Here is an 18,426-nt window from a genome sequence, read left to right on the forward strand (position 1 = left end):
TGCCTGGCCGTGCAGCTCCTCTGCTAATATCCAGACGCAAGCAATAAAGACGTGCTGACTATCCACACGGGACATCCCAAGGAAAAGGCGCTCCTTCTCCGCATTCGGAACAGAAAGTTTCGTTGGCTCTTTCTCTCGTATTATTTCTCTATGTGTTTTTGTCTAGTATTATTTATGTCTAGTGTATTGTTTCTCTAACTATTTCTAGTTGTTCATGCTGGAAACAGCTGTGTGCACAGGAAATTATTCAATAAATCTAACTAGTTCTATTCTAGTTGTTTCTCTAACTAGTTCTAGTAGTTATTTCTAGTTGTTTCTAGTTGTTTCTCTAGTATTATTGCTAACTAGTATTATTTCTAACTATTTCCCTCTAACTATTATTTCTAGTTATTTCTCTCTAATATCCATTTTTTCTAGTCATTCTCTAACTATTATTTCTCTCTAACTATTTCTAACTGTTTCTCTCTAACTACTTTTGTCTAGTTGTTTCCCTCTAACTACTTTTGTCTAACTATTTCTCTAGTATTATTTCTAACTGTTTCTCTAACTATTTCTAACTATTTCTCTCTAACTTTTGTCTAGTTATTTCCCTCTAGCTTTTGTCTAGTCATTCTCTAACTATTTCCCTCTAATATCCATTTTTTCTAGTTATTTCTCTGTAATATCCATTTTTTCTAGCTACTTTTGCCTTAATAAAAGCGCAAATAATTTTCTGTGGATGAAGAAAGAAGTTGAAACGATTCGGAAGCTCCTGCAGGATAAGATCCCACTGAACATAGTAACCCTAGAGGACGAAGGCATCATAAGAGAACTCTACGACCTGCACAGTCCTGAAATAACATTCAACCCAATATACGACAACTCCCGCATAAACATATGCATATCCCACAGCAAAGAGGAGATACTCGACCTCCTAAAGGACAAGCCGAACATAAAAGAGCTGATCCTCCACAACGAGTACTACCTTTACAGCGAGATAAAAGTCCTTGCAAGCGGGAAAGTTCTTCTCCCCTCCTCCGACAGCCCGAGCGAGATCACCCCCGCAGAAGAGCAGGCCATAAAAGGAAATCCAACCGTTCCCATTGAGCTCCTGAAAGAGAACCTGAAAAGCCAGGGAAAACTTCCCGTTTCCCGGGCTATCCGCATAACGGGCAAATACGAGGACGAGTAAACTCTATCTCATCTCCCCAAATATCCTGACTATCTCAATTCGTGCTATTTATTAGAATCCGTGGGCAATGAGTATCTTCTCCCTCGCAAGGTCTTCCTGCTCCTTCATGAATCTCTCGAAGTCGTTCATCTCCCTCCTCTGCTCGGACTCGACTGTTTTTACGTACTCCTGCGACTTCTGCTTCTGCAAAACAGCGTCTTTTATGTTGGCTTCAATCGAGGCAATAAAAGCAGGCCCTCTCTCCTCCTCGGAGTCTTCGTACGCAATTACGTTCTCTGTCAGAAGAATGTGCTTCTTCGTTATTTTCTCTCTTTCGAGGGCTTTCCCCGTCTTAGCACACACTATTTGCACTACAAAGCAGTTTTGGGTCACAAAGTCCACTATAACCCCGATTTGGGTTGCCTTTCTTTTGCACTTGAACTCTACTACTCTTCCTTTCTCTATGCAGTCTCTCATTATAACAGGGCTATAAAATTTAAGCAGAAATAAAATAAAATGAAATTTCTCCGTATAAATTTCTGAAAATTCTGTTGTTTGCATGTGCATGGAAGAAGTAGAGAAGACGTGTCTCACAAGCATAAAAAAGGGGGAGGGAGAGTTCTCAGAATCCCTCCAGAAGTACAAGATAGGACTTCTCACGGGGGGAAGTGTAACTGAGCACACAGATTCCGTCCTCGGGTACTTCCTCCTCTATTTGCTCGCGAAGGGAGATGCTAGAAGGTACTCCCTGAACAGGGCGGAAATTGCAGAGTTTCTGGAGAAGGGCTCTTTTCCCGTTGTAGGAGCAATTGATCGGCTGTGGAAGGCCAGTGTCCTTGGAGACATCCCCCAGATGAAGGAGGCGCTTTCCTCCCTCCCTGAAACCCACTTTTCCGTTGGGGAGGAAGCGTGCAAATTCCTCCAGAACAGGGAAGTATCCGCACAGGAGGATCCCAGCGTGCAGGAAGGCAGCAGAATAGAGCAGATCATAAAGGGCTCAAATATGTTCTTCCGCGTGTAGTAAACCCAGCGGACTTAAAACAGTGTTTTAGCGTGAAACTGCGGTTTTATAGCGGGCATTAATAGAAGGACACTGAAAAGTGTATGGGAAGTCCCGACTCAAGCAAGAACATCTACAGAAACACGAACAGGATATTCGCCCTCGATGAGGTGGGCAGTGATGAGTCAGATCTGCAGGTAGATCTTTCTCTCTCCCTCTCGGACGACCTGCATAGCATCCTCGAGGAGAGAAAGCTGTACACCTTTAACGGGCACAGCGTAGAGCATCCACGATATCCCGAGGGGATGGAGGAGACGAGTCATATAGATACGTGGTACTCCAAGAAGAAAAGGCGCCCGTACAGCGCCCCGTGGAACTACATTCCCTCGCAGAAGGAGAGATACTCCCCCGCGGACGTATACGGGAAGAGGGAGGGAAAGAAGCAGAAGCTGTGCCTGGGAGTGATGAAGAGCCTGGAAGTTCCCCAGGAGAAGAGCACGATAAATTCGATACTGCCGCTGTACCTGAACGCTACAACGAGTTTTGACGGGCCTGCACAGAGGATGGAGTTTAGGAAGATCAGCAGTAACTTCCTGGATAGGATCCGGGGAATCGACTACGACTCCCTCACAGTCCAGCAGCTGAAGAGTATCATGAAGGAGTTCGGGCTCGCATACACGGGGAAGAAGCACGAGCTCATCAGCAGGATGGTGCAGACGTGCAATAAGATCAGGATGAAGCAGGAGGCTGAGGAGAAGGCGCGGAGTGAGGAGAGAGAGGCGGACAGAGAAGAGGGCGAGAGAAGAGCAGGAGAGAGGGGATCGCTTGGGTTTATGTTTTTCTAGTGTAGGAATGTGATGTTAATAAATGATACTTTGTGTAGGATTCAGGTTGTAGTGTTGTTGTAGTGCTTCAGGTGCGAAATACAGTTAGAGATATACAGTTAGAGATATGGTTCAGTTAGAGACATTCAGTTATTCAATTAGAGATATGGTTCAGTTATTCAGTTATTGTTCAGATATACAGTTATTATTCAGATATACAGTTATTATTCAGATATACAGTTATTCAGTTAGAGATACTATTCAGTTATTATTCAGTTATTCAGTTATTCAGTTATTCAATTAGAGATATATTTCACTCATTCAGCTATAATTCTGTTATTCTGTTATACTGTTATACTGTTATACTGTTATTCTGTTATACTGTTGTAATACTGGAAGTGCACTCTTTTCTATTGGCCTGCTTAAACAGACTATGCTCTAACTTACTCCTTTGGGTAAAGTATTCTACTTATACTCCTCTGAACAATGTCTGAATTCAGAGTATTGCAATTCCAATAGGACGAAAGCATATAAGCACGAGAGTTTTTGACTCCATGCAGGCAAATAAGAGGACAAAAGCATGGATACTCGCACTTTGTCTCATTTCATGCGGGAGTATTCTCTCCAACAATGGCCCCAGGAGAGATGCAGTAGACCTGAACGAGTTGAAGAGTCTGCTTATCCACAGTAAAACACGCGCAGATGACCCAGAACTTTCATTGATGCTGAACCCCCACAATAACTGCGTGATATTTGGGAGTCCAACTACCCCCCTGACGATAGATCCGTCTCATCCCATGGGAATAACCCTCCAAAATACGCTGAAAAAGTACCCTATTGGAAACAGTACAGTCCGTATTCGGCCCAAGTACCCCTCCAAAGTACGCCTGGAGAAGCTCATTTTCCTTCTCTCCCAAATACGGGCGGAGAGTGTCTCTTTAGAGAATATATCCCTGCACCCAGACCCACAGGAAGCTTCTATCCCCAGGAAGATCGACACTTATACGAAGTCTCTCGACGTATTTGAGATGTCACAGTCTGACGTGGAGAGAGTCCTCTCAAAGTGGGCTCCTGTGAGTGCAGAGAATCTCTTCCTCAGGAGCACAGATACGAAGAGTATGCACTTCCTGGATAAGCTCCTTCCAGAGGCTAAGATTCACTCTATAACCCTCCAGAATCTGACTCAGCTCCAAACACTGCACTCTCGAGCACTTGCAGATCCCTCTCTAGCAAAACTCCACGTGGAAGAAGTCCCGTACATCTCCAGTGAGGAGTACGGATTCCTGCGGAAGATCTCCAAGCAGGCGAGAGATGCGCTTACCCTGGACTCGTGGCTCTTTGAGAAGGTTGCACTGCAGAAATACGAGGGATACTGCGTGGATACAGGGACTCTTCGAGTGAATCTTCCCTCTCTCTCGAGGATAGTCAATCAGCAAAGTCACTGGAGAAGGTGGAGAAGTAGTTTGGAGGAAAGAGCAAAAGTTCGTGCTGATTTAGTGGAAGTATTCGGGGAAGTAGATCATCACACTCTGGAGAGTTCGCTCTCTTCTTTGGTGGAGTGGCTGGAACTGTTCTCCTTCGAGGCTGGGAGTGTCGCAGTGAAGGTAACGTGCGGGGATTCGAAGTGTCAGAAGGAGCACGAGAAGAGGAGAGTATCTCAGCGGGAGTTTATTGGGGATCTGGAGGTTCCTGTGACTTTGCAGGGGAGAGTGAGCGTAGAGTGGAGCATCTGCAGCTGCATCAGTCGAGACTCTTCAGCGATCACTGACGATGGGGGAAGAGAAGGAGAAAATATCCCGAGGAGAGAAGACGAGTTCGGGACGCAATTTCTTGCGAGTTTAGAGCAAGAGAGAAGGGCACGACAGCAGGCAGCAGCAAACAGCTCCAGGACGGACGAGGAAAGGCCGGAGATAGTTCAGGCTGAGCAGGAGAGACTGGGAAGACTCGAAAAAGAAAGACAGGCGAGACTTCAAAGACTTGAACAGGAGAGCGCTGTGACTCTGGAAGTGGAGAGAGCTGAAATAGAAAGACTTCTAGAGAGCGAAAGAGCTGAAAGAGAAAGTCTAGAAAGAGAAATAACTGAAATAGGAAGAATTCTAGAGAGGGGAGGACCTGTGAGTCTGGAAACAGAAAGAATTCAAAGGGAAAGAGCTGAACAAGAGAGAACTGAAAGAGAAAGAGCTGAAACAGAGAGACTTCAAAGACTTGAAAGGGAGAGAGCTGAAAGAGAGAGGAAAAGACTTCAAAGACTTGAACAGGAGAGAATTCAAAGAGAAAGAGCTGAAAGACTTGAAAGAGCTGAAAGACTTGAAAGAGAGAGACTTGAAAGAGAAAGAGCTGAAAGGGAGCGAGTTCGACACCAGAGAGAGCAGGCAATTCTCCTGGAGAGAAGAAACAGCACCGAAAGAGAAGCCGAGAGAGCGGAGAGAGAGCGAAGGGAGAGGGAAGCCCGGGAGGAGAGAAGGAGGCTCCAGGAAGAAGAAATAGCGTTTGAGCGAAGGAATAGTGTGAGAAGGGCTCAGAATCGGAATTTCAGCCGATTTACTTCCCCGAGAAGTGTTCCCGAGAGCTCTCCTGCTACGAGTCTTCTCTCTGCAGAAAGTTATCCCCTTCCAACTTACTCCTTCCTTCCATCTGACATCCGGCAGAGGATAGAGCAAAGAAGAGAAGAACTTGAAGTGGAACTCGCAATTTCTTCAGTGCAAAGATTTATCGAGGAGGAGGAAAGGAGGAGAACTTCTTCCAGGCTGGGGGAACTATCAGGTGAGCTCACAAGCAGGCAAATAGCAAACGACCTCCAAAGCAGAGTCCAGAGAAACCTGGAAGACCTATCGAGTGTAGAGGCTTCTCTGGATATGCCCTCGAGCGGAAGTAGAAGTACCGACAAAAGGACAGGGAAATAAAGCCGTTAGTAGTTATAAGTAGTTGAGTATAAGTATATTCAAAGACTTTCTCAGTCGAGAGGATTCGTGTTATTCAAACATTTAAAGAATAGAAAAGTATAAGTATATTCAAACATTCAGTAAAGTATTTTATTTATTCATCAGTAAAGTATTCAGTAAAGTATTTCATTCATTCATTCATCAGTAAACTATTCAAACACTTTCTCATCTGATTATTCATTCACTTTTCAGTAAGTATTCAGTAAAGCATTCAGTAAACTATTTCATTCAGTAAAGTATTTCATTCATTCAGTAAACTATTTCAAACACTTACTCTGTTTAGACACTTACTATATTCAAAGATTCATCTTCCGTTGGAATTCTCTCTACATTCTGCATACTTCATCTGCCAGGCGGTTTACCTCTTCCTTTAGGAGGGGAAGTTCTGCCTCCAGAAGGGCGACTTTCTCGAGGAGCACTTCGTCCAACTCCCGGGTTTCCTCTATTAAAGCACCCAACTGGCTGAATTCTTCTGTCCGGCCCTCTATTTCCTCAATCCGAACTTTCAGCTTCTCCTTCGTCGTTATGAACTGCCCTATTATCTCCTTTATGTTGTTCTCCAGGCGCAGGAGAGCATCTGGATTTTCTCTCTCGTTACGGGCGGGGGCATCTCTCTGTATGATCCCAATCCCACTGTAGAAAAGCGTCAGGAGCTTGTAGAAGTTGCTCTGCACTTCGTCCAGGTGGAATATCGCAGCCTTTTCTTCGCTATTTTCTGGGGACATTCGGGAAAAAATTTACGATGGAGGAGCAAATATACTGCGAGAAGTGTGGATTCCCCCCAGAGTACTGCGAATACTCTCCCGCCTGCAACGGAGAAAAGAAGGAAGCCCCTGCGAAGGGAGAGACTAAAGTCATTGTGAGCACGAAAAGAGTCTCAGGAAACAAGAAGGTGACTCTCGTTAGGAATCTTCACGTATTCATGACTCCTGCGAGGGTGAAGGAATTTTCCAAGAAGTGCTCTAAGACGATCGCATGCGGGTCCAGCCTCATAAAGAACGGGAGTGGGACGGAGGATGTCTCCGTGCAAACAGCCGAGGACTTCCGGGTGGTGGAAATACTCGAGAAATCAGGCATTTCCCCCGAGAGAATAGAGAGGATTCTTAAATAAACTGAAGGAGTGAGTTATTATTGTGTTCAGGCTGTGCTGATTATCGCATGGGAGCAGAAAAAAAGTGCGGAATTTGCTGGTATTTTTTTATGGATTGCACAGTATGGGGAAGCAGCGACACGGAGATGGATATAATGGAGAGAGACTCCCTCCAGCGAGAGGATGCGATAGAAAAGGGGGAGATTCGCCTTCTCCGCGAGAGGGAGATTGAGGAGGCACGGGCCTTCACGGAGGATGCTCTTCGCCCGCACGCTGACCGCCTTGCAGCCTTTCTCGGGTACGTGAAGGCTCTTTCCGTGCGAAGAAGGGGGTCAGAGTGGGTTTCTGCGGAGAAGTCCGTTTGGGACGAGGTGAAAACAGCTATTCTCAGGCACTGGGAGGTGGACACTTCCCCGGAAGAGGCAGGAGAGCAAATAGTCCGGGCTATGGACAAGATCCTGTCAGGACGAGAGCAGTCCGTGGAGAAAATAGCAGAAGCATTCAGGAGTTTAGCACTGAAAAGTAAATAATTAAGAAGTAAATAATTAACGTGTTGATGCATTGTTGAAGTGTTGAATTAAAGTGTTGAATTTAAGTGTTGAAGACGTTTGAAGCATTAAGGAAATAAAGTGTTGATGAAGTGAAGCATTAAATTTAACCATAAAAGTGTGAACCACTGAAAAAACAAAGAATTAACCCATTAAACCACTGAAAAAACAAAGAATTAAACCATTAAACCACTGAAAAAACATTAACCCACTGAAAAAACAATATTCCACTGAAAAAACAAAGAATTAAACCATTAAACCTACTGAAAAAACAAAGAATTAAACTATTAAAACAATAATCTACTGAAAAAACAAAGAATTAAAACAATAACCCACTGAAGAATCAACCCAATGTTAATCCAATAAACGTGTAACCCAATAAAAGTGTAACCCATTAAACCCGTTGAAGGAACAACCCGAATAAAGAAGTAAAGTGTACGCGCTCTGATAGTCAATAGATCTTTAGTAACTGCACTGCTCCTACTGGGCCACCTTTCGCATCGAAGTAAATACGGCTGAGAGTGACTTGACCGTGTAATTCCTCTTCTCCTCCTGCAGAACCCCCTTCTCCCCGGGCATTCTCCCCTTTGAGAATGTCGTTGCTCTTCCGGAGTAGAACTTCCCCTGTATCTTCATTCCCGAGGCCTTTGAGAAGTTCACGTACACACTCTCCAGGAGGGAGTAGTTCTTATTCCCCTCCGGAAGAAATATAATATTCTCCCCCAGGACATTTCTCTCTATCTCCTCCACCGTAAGGTCTCCGCTGTATCTGCGAACACGGTCGACCAAACTATCGCAGTCGAAGAAGGGCATTACAGCTACTCCCTGCCACGCCTGCGTCTTCCCAAACATATCTATCCGCACTGTCTCCGGGTAGTTCTCCTTCAGCTCCTCAAAAATCCTGTGCAGCCCCTTCGGAATGCACGCGGATGAGCTCGGGGGGAGAATTGCCATCACCTGCTCCAAGGGACTTCTCGCCATCCCCTTCTCGAATGCGCTGTACTCACTCCGCAGACTCTTCAGGGCCTGTGAGACATCTCCTGCGAGGGGGGCGAAGTGATACGGGTAGAACCAGTCCCAAGAGGGAACTCCTGAGTGATAGTACTGCAGGATCCACGCGAGTCCACGGACGTACTCGAAGCAAACACTCTGAATTTCCTCTGGAGTACGTGCGTGCAGTTTCTCTGCGTAGTACTCAGCCCTTCCCTTTTTCTCGTACAGTTTTATGCGGGTATCCTCCTCCCGCGGGACTTCTCCCCTTCTCTTCGCATTTTTCAGGTACCCTGCGAGTTTTGCCCTGAGGAGTTTATCCTCGCACTCTGCAAGCGTATTCATCAGCACCTCCAGCTCCGGAATATTTATCCTGCACTCGTCTGTGATGTACTCTCTGCGCGTAATTACATTTTCTATGTATGAGTTCGTGAGTGTCTCGATCGCAGAGACTTTTATGTCCATTGAAGGGATAGACGGGAGAAAGTCATTCCCCACGAAGAAGCAAAGGAAAATCCAGTCGTCCAGCAGGCGGTTAAAGTCAAAGCGGGCATTCACTGCCCTGCTGAAGTCGCTGTACAAGTACCTCCGGATCATATCTACGTCTAAGTATATATACGGGGGATTCTGCATCTCGCAATTTCCTGTACTGTGTCCCTCCTTCCTGCAGTTCTTACAGGAAGATCTTTCCTCTCGCTCGAGGAAGAAAACGTCTTCTCGCAGGATTCGGAAGGACTTCTCGTGAGTTGCCAGGCTGAGGAATATCAGATCCGCATCCAGTCCGCATATCGCATGACGTACTCCCGTTCCCTTTATCGTCCGTATGAAGTCGTACACTTTATGCTCGCCCTCCCCGGGGACATCGCATCCACTGTATATCACTGCGAGACTCTTCCACCCGTTTCTGCCCTCGGACATTCTGCTCTCCACGTACTCCTGAAGGCTCTTGTGGAGTCTCTGCATGAAGGGAGTCCCGGGAGTGATCACATTCGGGTCAAAATCCCCGCAGTTTTCAGCGTCTTCCTTGGGCTTGAACCTTCTCTCTCGCTGCTGGTTCATCTTTGCTCGGGGGGCTACTCCGTCCACGGCTATGTACAGGAGCTGCTTCGGACGGGATATTGCGACGAGATGGTCTATCGTCCTGTATATTTCCCGGAACATTGCCTCCTCTGTTGGGGGAGCAGGCTTATTCCTGGGGTGGCAGCACGGATGTATGATCCCGTTGAGGTCCAAGTAGAGATTGTCTATTTCCTGGCCTGTTGCCGGATATATTGACTTCGGGTACCTTTTTGCTATCCATCTGAACAGTGAGGGAACTCCCATAAATAAAAGAGCAGAAAAGTTTTATATTTATACGGGAGAGTTCGGGCGAATTCTGACTCTCCTGGACTATGGGAAAAAGCACTCTTTATTCCGCCTCTTCTTAAGCCTATAAACAGCCCACTACATCCCTTAGCATCAGGAACATAAGCACAAATACGAGCAAATATGCTTAGTTACCCCGTTATTCTTAACAGAAGTGCAGTTAGTAGTTAGTAACTGCTTCTTTCTATTAGTTGCAATTCTTCGGGAAGTGCTAGTGAAATGCAGGCCTTTTTTTATTGGAGTGTTTATATAGACTAAAACAATTCTCTCCTGGATAAACTAGGCTATTTCAGGCTATTATTCGAATTAAACAGCAATCAATACGAGCAAATATGCTTCCAGTCACGCCGTTATTCTTAACAGAAGTGCAGTTACTAACTGCTGCTTTCTATTAGTTGCATAAACAACTAGAAAGCGAACTATTCCGTACGCAAGTATCCGAACAAACAAAACTTCTGCTTCCACGCTCAGTCCCTGGAGACTGCGCCCTTCCACTCTTTCCTCTTGTGCAGGGGTCTGGGTCTGGAGTAACGAAATATTTATTTAATGCTAAAGGGGTCCTATGGCCTAATGGTTAAGGCGTCGGTCTACGGAACCGAAGAGTCGGGGTTCGAGTCCCTGTAGGATCATTTTTTCATTCATTGCGGCTCGACGTTCTCCAGCGCCTTCTCGCCCTCCTCGCTCGCAGCCTTCGCCTTGTACGCCTCCTTCTCGCCCGCCTCCAGCGACTGCCACTTCTTCGAGATCATCTGCGAAATCTCCTTGAAAGAAAGCGCTGCTGCACTCCCCCTTTCCTCAGCCATGCGGGCTCGCTCCTCCTTCACGAAAAGATTGTACCCAGACGGCTTTCGGGTCACCTGCGCCTTCTTCCCCTTCTTCTCCCCGGACAGCTTCTGCTCCTGGTTCTGCTTCAGGACCTCCTGATACTCCGCAGTCTTCTTGTACTCCTCCAGCTCAGCCTTGTACTTCTCGAAGGAGCTTGCATACTCCTCGGAGTACTTCTTTTTGGTGGAGGGATCCAGCTCAGCCCAAAGCTTGCTCAGTATCTTGGTCTGCTCCTTCACAGATAGGCCTGCCTGCAGGTTTTTTCTTTCGTCCCGTAAAAACATAAAGTACTCAGTAGTAGGCTTTTTCGGCTCGTTTTCGCCGCGTATTTTCTTCACTTTTCTTCTACTATTTACTGCAATAGACTCCTTGGCCATGCTGTAAAAAAATATTCCAATTAAATATTAAAAAATAGGCGGCAACTATTGGCGGGACTGCCCCGAATTAAATATAAAATTAGCCAATACCCACACAACAAATAGCAAATACCCGAATATATAGAACAAATAGTAAATACCCACATATATAGAATAAATAGGCAGCATTACTCAACTATTAGTCAGTGTTAGTTGGTATTACTCAATACTCATATATAATTAGTCAACTATTACTCAACTATTAACTCCTTCTTTAACTATGCATCCATACAACATTCCTTAAACAAAACCTAGTATTAACTATGCATCCTTAAACAACCTAGTATTAACTATGCATCCCGGAACAAAACCTAGTATTAACTATACATCTATACAACATTCCCTAAATAACCTATACAACATCCTAGTATTAACGTATATCTCTTTATTCCCTAAACAACCTAGCATTAACGTATATCTCTTTATTCCCTAAATGAATAACTAGTTCAGCACCCGATACGTACGAGCCATCTCCAGCCAGGACGCCCTTTTCACTCGCCTCTTGTCCTCGTTCACCTCCAGAATCGCAGAGTCTATCTCCGTCACTGTCGGAGACCATCGATTCACTCCCAGGACTTTCCTCCCGGGGGGTGCACTGAAGACGAAAAGCGCAGTCCGTGCAGCCCGCACTCGATCCACAGCCGTTGGCTTATTCCCCTTCTGCACGTGTCCCAGCGTGCACTGTCGAACGGAGTACGTCCCACTCCCGTCCAATTCCAGCACCTTCGCAGCCGTGTCATTACACACTCCCTTCATCGCCCCATTCCCTCGCATGATCAACTGCGGAGGACCCGGGACTTTGAAAACACTGCAAAGTGCCCTGAGAGAGCGCGTCAGACGAGAAAGGACTCCCGTCTCCTCCGGAAAGTAGCAGTCAATAGCCCCCACAGCAAGCGCAGAGGATACGCTCAGGTACCCGCAGGCTCCCCCGTGGACTTCTACTATATACGCAGTATTCCTGGATGAGCCCATTTTCAGGTTATCACACAGGGCAGTGATCGTATCCAGCGCAGTATCTGCTCCTATACTCACAGAAGACCCTGGGACATTATTACTTACCGTGCACGGAATAACGTACACACTCGCAGCAACGGAGAAAAGTCTTCGAGACTCTGCGAGGGCATCAAGTCCCCCGATAAGCACGAGCGTAGAGATTCCCTGCGCTGCAAGTGCCTCCTTCAGCTCCGAGAGAAGGGCAGGATCTGCCTCTGGGCGCTTCGTCTTTCCCTTCTTCGCCCTGCTGAAGTACGCATGCCTTGAGAAGTCCGTGACAGTGACTCCCCGAATTCTCCCGTACTCCGTCATTTTACTCAGGACTGTGCTAGCTCCTGCTCCCACAGCCCCGAATATGCAGACGGCGAAGTTTTTGTTTTTCTCTGCTCTTTTTTCTGGGGATTTTGCCTTCGCCTGGAAAGTCTCGTACATCTCCACGAAGTCTCTCCTCCGCACTTTTACGACTCCTCCTGGGAGTTTTATTGCATCTGCTGCTTCTCTGCACCTTTCTATGCACGTCTCCAGGCTTAGCACTCTCTCAGTTTCTCCCGTGTATACTGCGTATGCTCCTCGCCTGCTTAGAGCGACTTCCACGGCAGCAACTCCGAGGGAGGGGGCGAGTATTCGGTCGGATGCGCACGGAGATCCTCCCCTTTGAGCGTGTCCGAGGACAGTACTTCTGCTCTCTATTCCTGCCTCCTCCATAACTTCGCATATTTCCTCTGCTCTTACTTTTCTTCCGTCTGCATGTTTTGCCCCTTCTGAGAGAATAACGTATACGCACTTATCCGTGCACTGCTGCAGAGCTGCTGTAAAGTCTCTTCTCCAACTTTTTTCCTGCGGGTACTCTGGGAGGAATACGTACGTTGCATCAGTAGCGAATGCTCCGGAGAGAGCCAGCCATCCGCAGTCTCTGCCCATCACTTCCAGGACGAATCCCCTCCTGTGGGATATCATCGTAGATTCTATGCAGTCGACTGCTTCTATGATTCGGTGAAGGGCTGTTGCTGCGCCGATGGACTCTGTTCCTGGGATGTCGTTATCTATTGACCCGGGGATGAAGACGACGGAGAGATCTGGAGATGCTTTTGAGAGGTACCCTGCGCCTTGCATTGTTCCGTCTCCGCCTATGATTATGAGGGCGTCTATTCTGTGCTTTTCTATCGTGTGAAGGGCTGAGGAAAGGCCTTCCTGGGTCATGAACTTCTTCGATCGGGCGGAGTGCAGGAAAGTTCCTCCCTCCTGCATGTGCTTGTACGCTTCCTGTTCGTTCAATTCTTGTACCTGGTCGTTTATGAGGCCTTCGAATCCGTTTAGTATCCCGAGAGTTTTTGCGCCGTTTTTTCCTGCTGCTTTCACTATCGCCCAAATGGCGGAGTTCATTCCCGGGGCATCTCCTCCGCTCGTGAGTATCCCCAGAGTCTTCGGGCTGAGGGCTGGGGAGATGCACACGTCATTTCCCAGGGGGTCAAATAGCTTTATTCGGAACGGGATTTGGTGCTCTTTGTGGGCACAGGATATCTCCACGTCTTCTTCCAGCTGAACGGTTTCCAGGTCTCGGAGGAGGTCCTTGTGGGTTTCCAGTATCTCTCGGTGATTCTTTGCGCGCAGGGATATTTTAGACTGCGCTGCAGAGACGATGGCTGTGTTTTCAGAGCCTTTTATTCTTAGAAGATTCTTTTGGACTGTGGAAATAAGCCCGAGTGACTCGTAGAAGTCTTTCACTTCGTTTCTTTTTTTCTTCGTGTCAAATATAAATTCAATCTTTACCATTCAGCAGTATTCAGCAGTGTTTATTTGTACTTGCAAAGAAAAATCTCAAATAATAAATTTTCATACGATGTTTTATGTGCTTGCATGGTAAACAGTGAAAGAGTGCTTTTTGGGGAATTTGCTTTTTGAGGAAACTCGGAGCTTGATCTTTCTGCGCGGAGAAAAGTCTTGGGCGGGTGGGGATTTGGTGCTGGTGCCATAGAAGCCATCTTAAACGCAGTGAAGAGTTTTCGCGTATGTTTTGACGTGCTTAATCGATTTTCTGTTTTTTGCGTGTTCTCCGTGCAGTAAATGACGGGCTGCGAAGGACGAGTTTAAAGGCCAGGCCATTCTCTGTAGAATAAAAATAAAGTATAGCCTCTCCGAAAATGTTCGTGTTACAAGGTGTTCAAGTATGCGAGTATAGCCCATTGGTCGGCATTTACGTTGTGTCTAGGGGATGTATTCAGTATTTCTCAGTTCCTGTAGTCTAATGCTGCGTATATGGCCAGCTAGAGACTGCGAGCTTTATCTTTCTTTGGATAAAAGCGTATCTAAAATGAAAAAGCGTACAGTTTGTTTTTTAGTCCTTGAATTTATTTATATTCGAGTGCTTGTTTGCTATATGTATAAGTGTAAGTATATGTAGTGCAAGTGTATAAGTATAAGTATATGTGTATAAGTGCAAGTATATGTAGTGCAAATGTATATGTGTATGTAGTATATGTATAAACTATATGTATAAACTATATGTATGTATAAGTATATGTACATGTGGATAAGCATAAGTATATGTATATAAGTGTATAAGTATGTATAAGTACATGTGGATAATAATAGGATATAGATAGTTCGCTGGACTGAGTTTGTTGTAGTTGTTTGTTGAGTTGATTGTTGAAAGCTTACTGCAGGTGCCAGTAAGGAATACGCACAGTTTCTGTTTCCCTTCAAAATCACTAGGCCTTGCATAGAAATAACGCTTCAAATTAAGCTGATTTAGATTTATTGGTGCCGAACGCAGGGATCCAAGCAGCTGCAAATGCTAAGCCGGCATTCAGCAGCCCTCCTCTCTAAACATAAAGAAGTTCCGCACTTTCCGGTATTTATAGGCACTTCTTCTCGTCCCGAAGTGCTTCACGTAAATGGGCAGAGCAAACCTTTTTTTCGCGAGCTTTCTCTTTTGAAGAGCCTGGATATTATCGCGCATATACGACAGTGCATGCATTCCTTCTTGGCAGTACCTCTTTCTCAGGACAAAGTGCGTCTCCTTGGGAGTGCACATAATGCAGTCGTATATCGCATTGATGGTTTTCAGGTCGTCTTTCCTGTACCTGCAGACAAAGGAAAATATAGCCAGATTCAGCAGAGAGTACGGCACCTTCTCCTCCTTCGGGCAGTACGCATTCACTTTTGGGAGCTTGTATACGACACAGTCCGGGGAGTTAGTGATCAAAGTCGAAAAGATGATTCTCATGCTCTCCTGCTCCTCCAAAGGCCCTTTTATATTCCTGTGCGGGTGCTTCTCCTCCAGTGTAGAACAGTCCACCATATGCCAAATGATGTTGCAGAGAGTATTTGTCGAGGCAAAAATGAGCAGATCCATGAAGAGATCACAGCCTGAAAATAAGTGATTGTATTCAGATACAGGCACATCTATCTTCCTCTGCAGAAGGTAGTAACTGCCTGTGTATATAAAAATAGGAAAAAACATTTTCTGCGTCTGCACATTCTCCAAAGGCGTGCTTCCGAGTATGTTCAGAGCAAGCCGTGAAAGCCCACTATTCTCTAAATGTGTGCTCGCATGCCCCCAATAGTTTACGCTGTATCCCACAGAAAAGTCTACGAGAAGTTTTTTGTATTTTAAGCCTTCTATTTTTCTTAGGGCGAATATCGTATCTATTCTGTCTTTTTCTGTGCCGTGAAGGATTTTCTTGACAATGGAAGCGATCGTACTTTCCACTTCGGAGTCGCACACTTGCCCAATTCCCTTCGCATACTGACAGGAGAGAAGGCCCAGGAAAGTGCCTCGTTTCTTGCACTTCTGCGAGAGTTTCTTGAGGCTTTTCAGCGTTTTCTCTGGGAGTGCAATCTCTCGCCGTATGAATTCGCTGCTTGTGCTTTCTGCTCCGACTCTTATGGCGAGAGTGTCTTCCTTCGCGTCTACGCGGTATTTCACGTGGATCTCCCCAAAAACATCGTATTCTCCTGTTTGGTCAATGCCCTTCGTAAGTCCCACGCACTCTACTTCTACGTTATTCCCCACAATAAGCGTCCTGAGGAAGGAGCTCACGTAATTTTGCAGGTAAAGGTAGAATGACGGGGCATGTGCAGAGTCTTTTTTCAGGGTCTTCATGAAGTCCAGAATGGTGTTTTCCTGGGTCTTCCGCTTTCCCGTGATTTCAGCTATCACCAGAAGCATATTCAGGAGCCCACAGCAGATCTGGTTTCTGCTTCTCAGGAGATACCTGATATTCAGGCTCGAGAGGCAGGAAACTACAGAATTCCACGCCTTGTGCAGGCTAAGATCCACAACTTCACCGGGGGAGGGATTCTCCTGCACGAAAAACATCTTCAAATCTCTTGCCCCCTCGTTATTTGAAAGCTTTTCCGTAGAGTACTTTCCGAATTCCTGGCTGTACAGGAGAGAGCACATGAGAGTGTAAAGGGCATTCTCCGCATAGTTCATGAAGAACTGCGAGTACTGAGGGCGAAATTCTGCGTCCTTCCCTCTTTTATGCCGAATATGCGGCGGAATCATCCTGCATGCAGGCAGTTCGTTGAAGTGCGAGAATGGAAAGGGGAGAGGACTCATCACTAAGTACTTCATAAGTTTAACCGCGTGCAAACTCTTCTCTGCCTGCATCTTCTCCAGGGAGACAAACAGTTTTTTATATACGTACTTTGCCATTTCCACTTTTTTATTCTCCTTCTTGTCGGGGACATTCTCAATGATATTTGCCAGAATCTCGTGGACGCTTAGAATAACTTCTTTTGCAGCATCTACACTTTCTATATACTCGTATATATACGACTGTATGATAAACCAGGGAGTGCCTAGAAACTCTCCTGTCGCGTACTCTTTCGTCCTTTTCGGGGTCTCCCTCTTCTTTTGCGCCTGCTTGAAGAAGTCCACGACTATCCCCACTTCAGTCAGGGAGTAGGGAACTTCTCCCTCGGAGGTATCGTGTGAGGTTGTGCTCGCAATGATCTCACTTAGCAGGAATAGGGGGTTTCCATTTGCTTTGTACAGGGAAATAATCGCCCCAGAGACTCTGATATTCAGTGAGACGCCCTCGCTCAGAAGAAGAAGTGCTGCAAGGAGTCCGTATATAGATTTCTGGTTGGGAAATGCGCGCAGAAAGTTCGTGAAAGAGTCCAAGTTGCTGGACTCTATCGATAGAACCCCACCCTCTGAGGGAAACATTTTAACGATGCTCGTGCACTGCATAAGCATGGTTTTAGCGCTTACATTCTGGCTATTTTTGTAGTATGCAACGTCTTTCAGTGGGGCTCTTTTATACCGGAATTTGTCCTTTACGCTCTGGCTCCTCGGGCTAATCTCCAGGCAGTAGTTCGTCTTTACTTCGGGGGAAAAGAGTCGGACATTGTGCATGTGTCCGTTCTTCCTGTGCATATACCCGTGCAGGAAGTTCAGGGATCCGCGGGGGTTTACATAGACGGTTTTATCCCTCCCTTCTATCTCAAGTGTCTCAAGTTCTTCGAGCTGGTCAAGAGAGAGTCTTCCACGCGCAAGGCAAAAGAGCAGCATCTCTGCTATAATTAGCTGCACACGCATTTGTGATGCACTGTAAAAATGCAGAATTAAAATAGTTTATGCTGGCTGGGTATCTGCTGTGATTGCTCGGATGTAAACGTAATAGTTGTAATAGCTGTAATAGCTGTAATACTGGAAGTGCAGTGAAATTTACCTCTTTATTCTTTTTCGACTGCTTAGATATATGTGATCTCTGCATCATAACTCTTCTGGAGTACTTCTATTAGTCTCCTAGACAGTGCTCAATCACGAGTAGTATATGCTTCAGCTATAACAGTAATAACTCGGGTTATCAGATTTATTTTGGCTGTTCGGAAAAGGATAAAACTTTCTTCCGGAACTTTTTAAAATGTGCAGAGGTTCTTTCTGGACTGAGTTATTCGGGTAGGAAGGTCGGAAGATAAAGTTCGGCTGGAAACGTGCGCATACGCCATAGATTCGCCTGGGGAAGTGAATTCTGCAGTATCAGGCGGTGCCGTTGCGGAATGGGATATGTACGTGCAGAAGGTGCATATTCTGTGGCTGAGTATAAAGCAGGGGAAGGATTGGACTCTCTGGAAGTAGGGATATTCCCTCTTTTCAGGTGCGTATATTTGCCTGCACTTTTGCTTTGATTCCGTGTCTGTTCAAAGTGCGTGCGTAGAATTTGTGTCTAGAGTCTCCGTGCTCTCTTTTGCGTGGGAGTAGAAGATACTTTAAAGGGCTGAAGCACAAATGCGAGAGCAATTTCTAACTTAGCGATCACCCGCAGAAAAA

General features: G+C 46.0%; 12 protein-coding genes across 12 annotated transcripts; 6 read left to right on the top strand and 6 right to left on the bottom strand.

The window, feature by feature from the left end:
- Positions 1 to 718: 718 nt before the first annotated feature.
- NEMAJ01_0767 (uncharacterized protein) lies at positions 719 to 1,171 on the top strand (the record flags this gene model as incomplete). Its single annotated transcript, XM_047914605.1, has 1 exon — positions 719 to 1,171. One exon carries the CDS (start codon positions 719 to 721, stop codon positions 1,169 to 1,171), a length of 453 nt encoding a protein of 150 aa, XP_047770562.1.
- A 51-nt stretch (positions 1,172 to 1,222) lies between these two features.
- Positions 1,223 to 1,627, bottom strand: NEMAJ01_0768 (large subunit ribosomal protein L14e; the record flags this gene model as incomplete). The annotated part of the gene is made up of 1 exon (XM_047914606.1): positions 1,223 to 1,627. The coding sequence occupies one exon, from the start codon at positions 1,625 to 1,627 to the stop codon at positions 1,223 to 1,225; it is 405 nt and encodes a 134-aa protein (XP_047770563.1).
- An 82-nt stretch (positions 1,628 to 1,709) lies between these two features.
- Positions 1,710 to 2,171, top strand: NEMAJ01_0769 (uncharacterized protein; the record flags this gene model as incomplete). Its single annotated transcript, XM_047914607.1, has 1 exon — positions 1,710 to 2,171. One exon carries the CDS (start codon positions 1,710 to 1,712, stop codon positions 2,169 to 2,171), a length of 462 nt encoding a protein of 153 aa, XP_047770564.1.
- Positions 2,172 to 2,254: 83 nt separating this feature from the next.
- On the top strand, positions 2,255 to 2,995 carry NEMAJ01_0770 (uncharacterized protein; the record flags this gene model as incomplete). The annotated part of the gene is made up of 1 exon (XM_047914608.1): positions 2,255 to 2,995. One exon carries the CDS (start codon positions 2,255 to 2,257, stop codon positions 2,993 to 2,995), a length of 741 nt encoding a protein of 246 aa, XP_047770565.1.
- Positions 2,996 to 3,528: 533 nt separating this feature from the next.
- Positions 3,529 to 5,877, top strand: NEMAJ01_0771 (uncharacterized protein; the record flags this gene model as incomplete). The annotated part of the gene is made up of 1 exon (XM_047914609.1): positions 3,529 to 5,877. The coding sequence occupies one exon, from the start codon at positions 3,529 to 3,531 to the stop codon at positions 5,875 to 5,877; it is 2,349 nt and encodes a 782-aa protein (XP_047770566.1).
- A 365-nt stretch (positions 5,878 to 6,242) lies between these two features.
- Positions 6,243 to 6,641, bottom strand: NEMAJ01_0772 (uncharacterized protein; the record flags this gene model as incomplete). The annotated part of the gene is made up of 1 exon (XM_047914610.1): positions 6,243 to 6,641. One exon carries the CDS (start codon positions 6,639 to 6,641, stop codon positions 6,243 to 6,245), a length of 399 nt encoding a protein of 132 aa, XP_047770567.1.
- Positions 6,642 to 6,658: 17 nt separating this feature from the next.
- Positions 6,659 to 7,027, top strand: NEMAJ01_0773 (uncharacterized protein; the record flags this gene model as incomplete). Its single annotated transcript, XM_047914611.1, has 1 exon — positions 6,659 to 7,027. The coding sequence occupies one exon, from the start codon at positions 6,659 to 6,661 to the stop codon at positions 7,025 to 7,027; it is 369 nt and encodes a 122-aa protein (XP_047770568.1).
- An 89-nt stretch (positions 7,028 to 7,116) lies between these two features.
- On the top strand, positions 7,117 to 7,536 carry NEMAJ01_0774 (uncharacterized protein; the record flags this gene model as incomplete). The annotated part of the gene is made up of 1 exon (XM_047914612.1): positions 7,117 to 7,536. One exon carries the CDS (start codon positions 7,117 to 7,119, stop codon positions 7,534 to 7,536), a length of 420 nt encoding a protein of 139 aa, XP_047770569.1.
- Positions 7,537 to 8,034: 498 nt separating this feature from the next.
- Positions 8,035 to 9,867, bottom strand: NEMAJ01_0775 (5'-3' exoribonuclease 4; the record flags this gene model as incomplete). Its single annotated transcript, XM_047914613.1, has 1 exon — positions 8,035 to 9,867. The coding sequence occupies one exon, from the start codon at positions 9,865 to 9,867 to the stop codon at positions 8,035 to 8,037; it is 1,833 nt and encodes a 610-aa protein (XP_047770570.1).
- A 680-nt stretch (positions 9,868 to 10,547) lies between these two features.
- NEMAJ01_0776 (uncharacterized protein) lies at positions 10,548 to 11,111 on the bottom strand (the record flags this gene model as incomplete). The annotated part of the gene is made up of 1 exon (XM_047914614.1): positions 10,548 to 11,111. One exon carries the CDS (start codon positions 11,109 to 11,111, stop codon positions 10,548 to 10,550), a length of 564 nt encoding a protein of 187 aa, XP_047770571.1.
- Positions 11,112 to 11,591: 480 nt separating this feature from the next.
- Positions 11,592 to 13,916, bottom strand: NEMAJ01_0777 (6-phosphofructokinase 1; the record flags this gene model as incomplete). Its single annotated transcript, XM_047914615.1, has 1 exon — positions 11,592 to 13,916. One exon carries the CDS (start codon positions 13,914 to 13,916, stop codon positions 11,592 to 11,594), a length of 2,325 nt encoding a protein of 774 aa, XP_047770572.1.
- Positions 13,917 to 14,949: 1,033 nt separating this feature from the next.
- On the bottom strand, positions 14,950 to 17,691 carry NEMAJ01_0778 (uncharacterized protein; the record flags this gene model as incomplete). Its single annotated transcript, XM_047914616.1, has 1 exon — positions 14,950 to 17,691. The coding sequence occupies one exon, from the start codon at positions 17,689 to 17,691 to the stop codon at positions 14,950 to 14,952; it is 2,742 nt and encodes a 913-aa protein (XP_047770573.1).
- Positions 17,692 to 18,426: the final 735 nt, after the last annotated feature.

Source organism: Nematocida major (assembly GCF_021653875.1).
Source record: "Nematocida major strain JUm2507 chromosome Unknown 2389, whole genome shotgun sequence".
In the NCBI taxonomy this organism is placed as follows: domain Eukaryota; kingdom Fungi; phylum Microsporidia; genus Nematocida; species Nematocida major.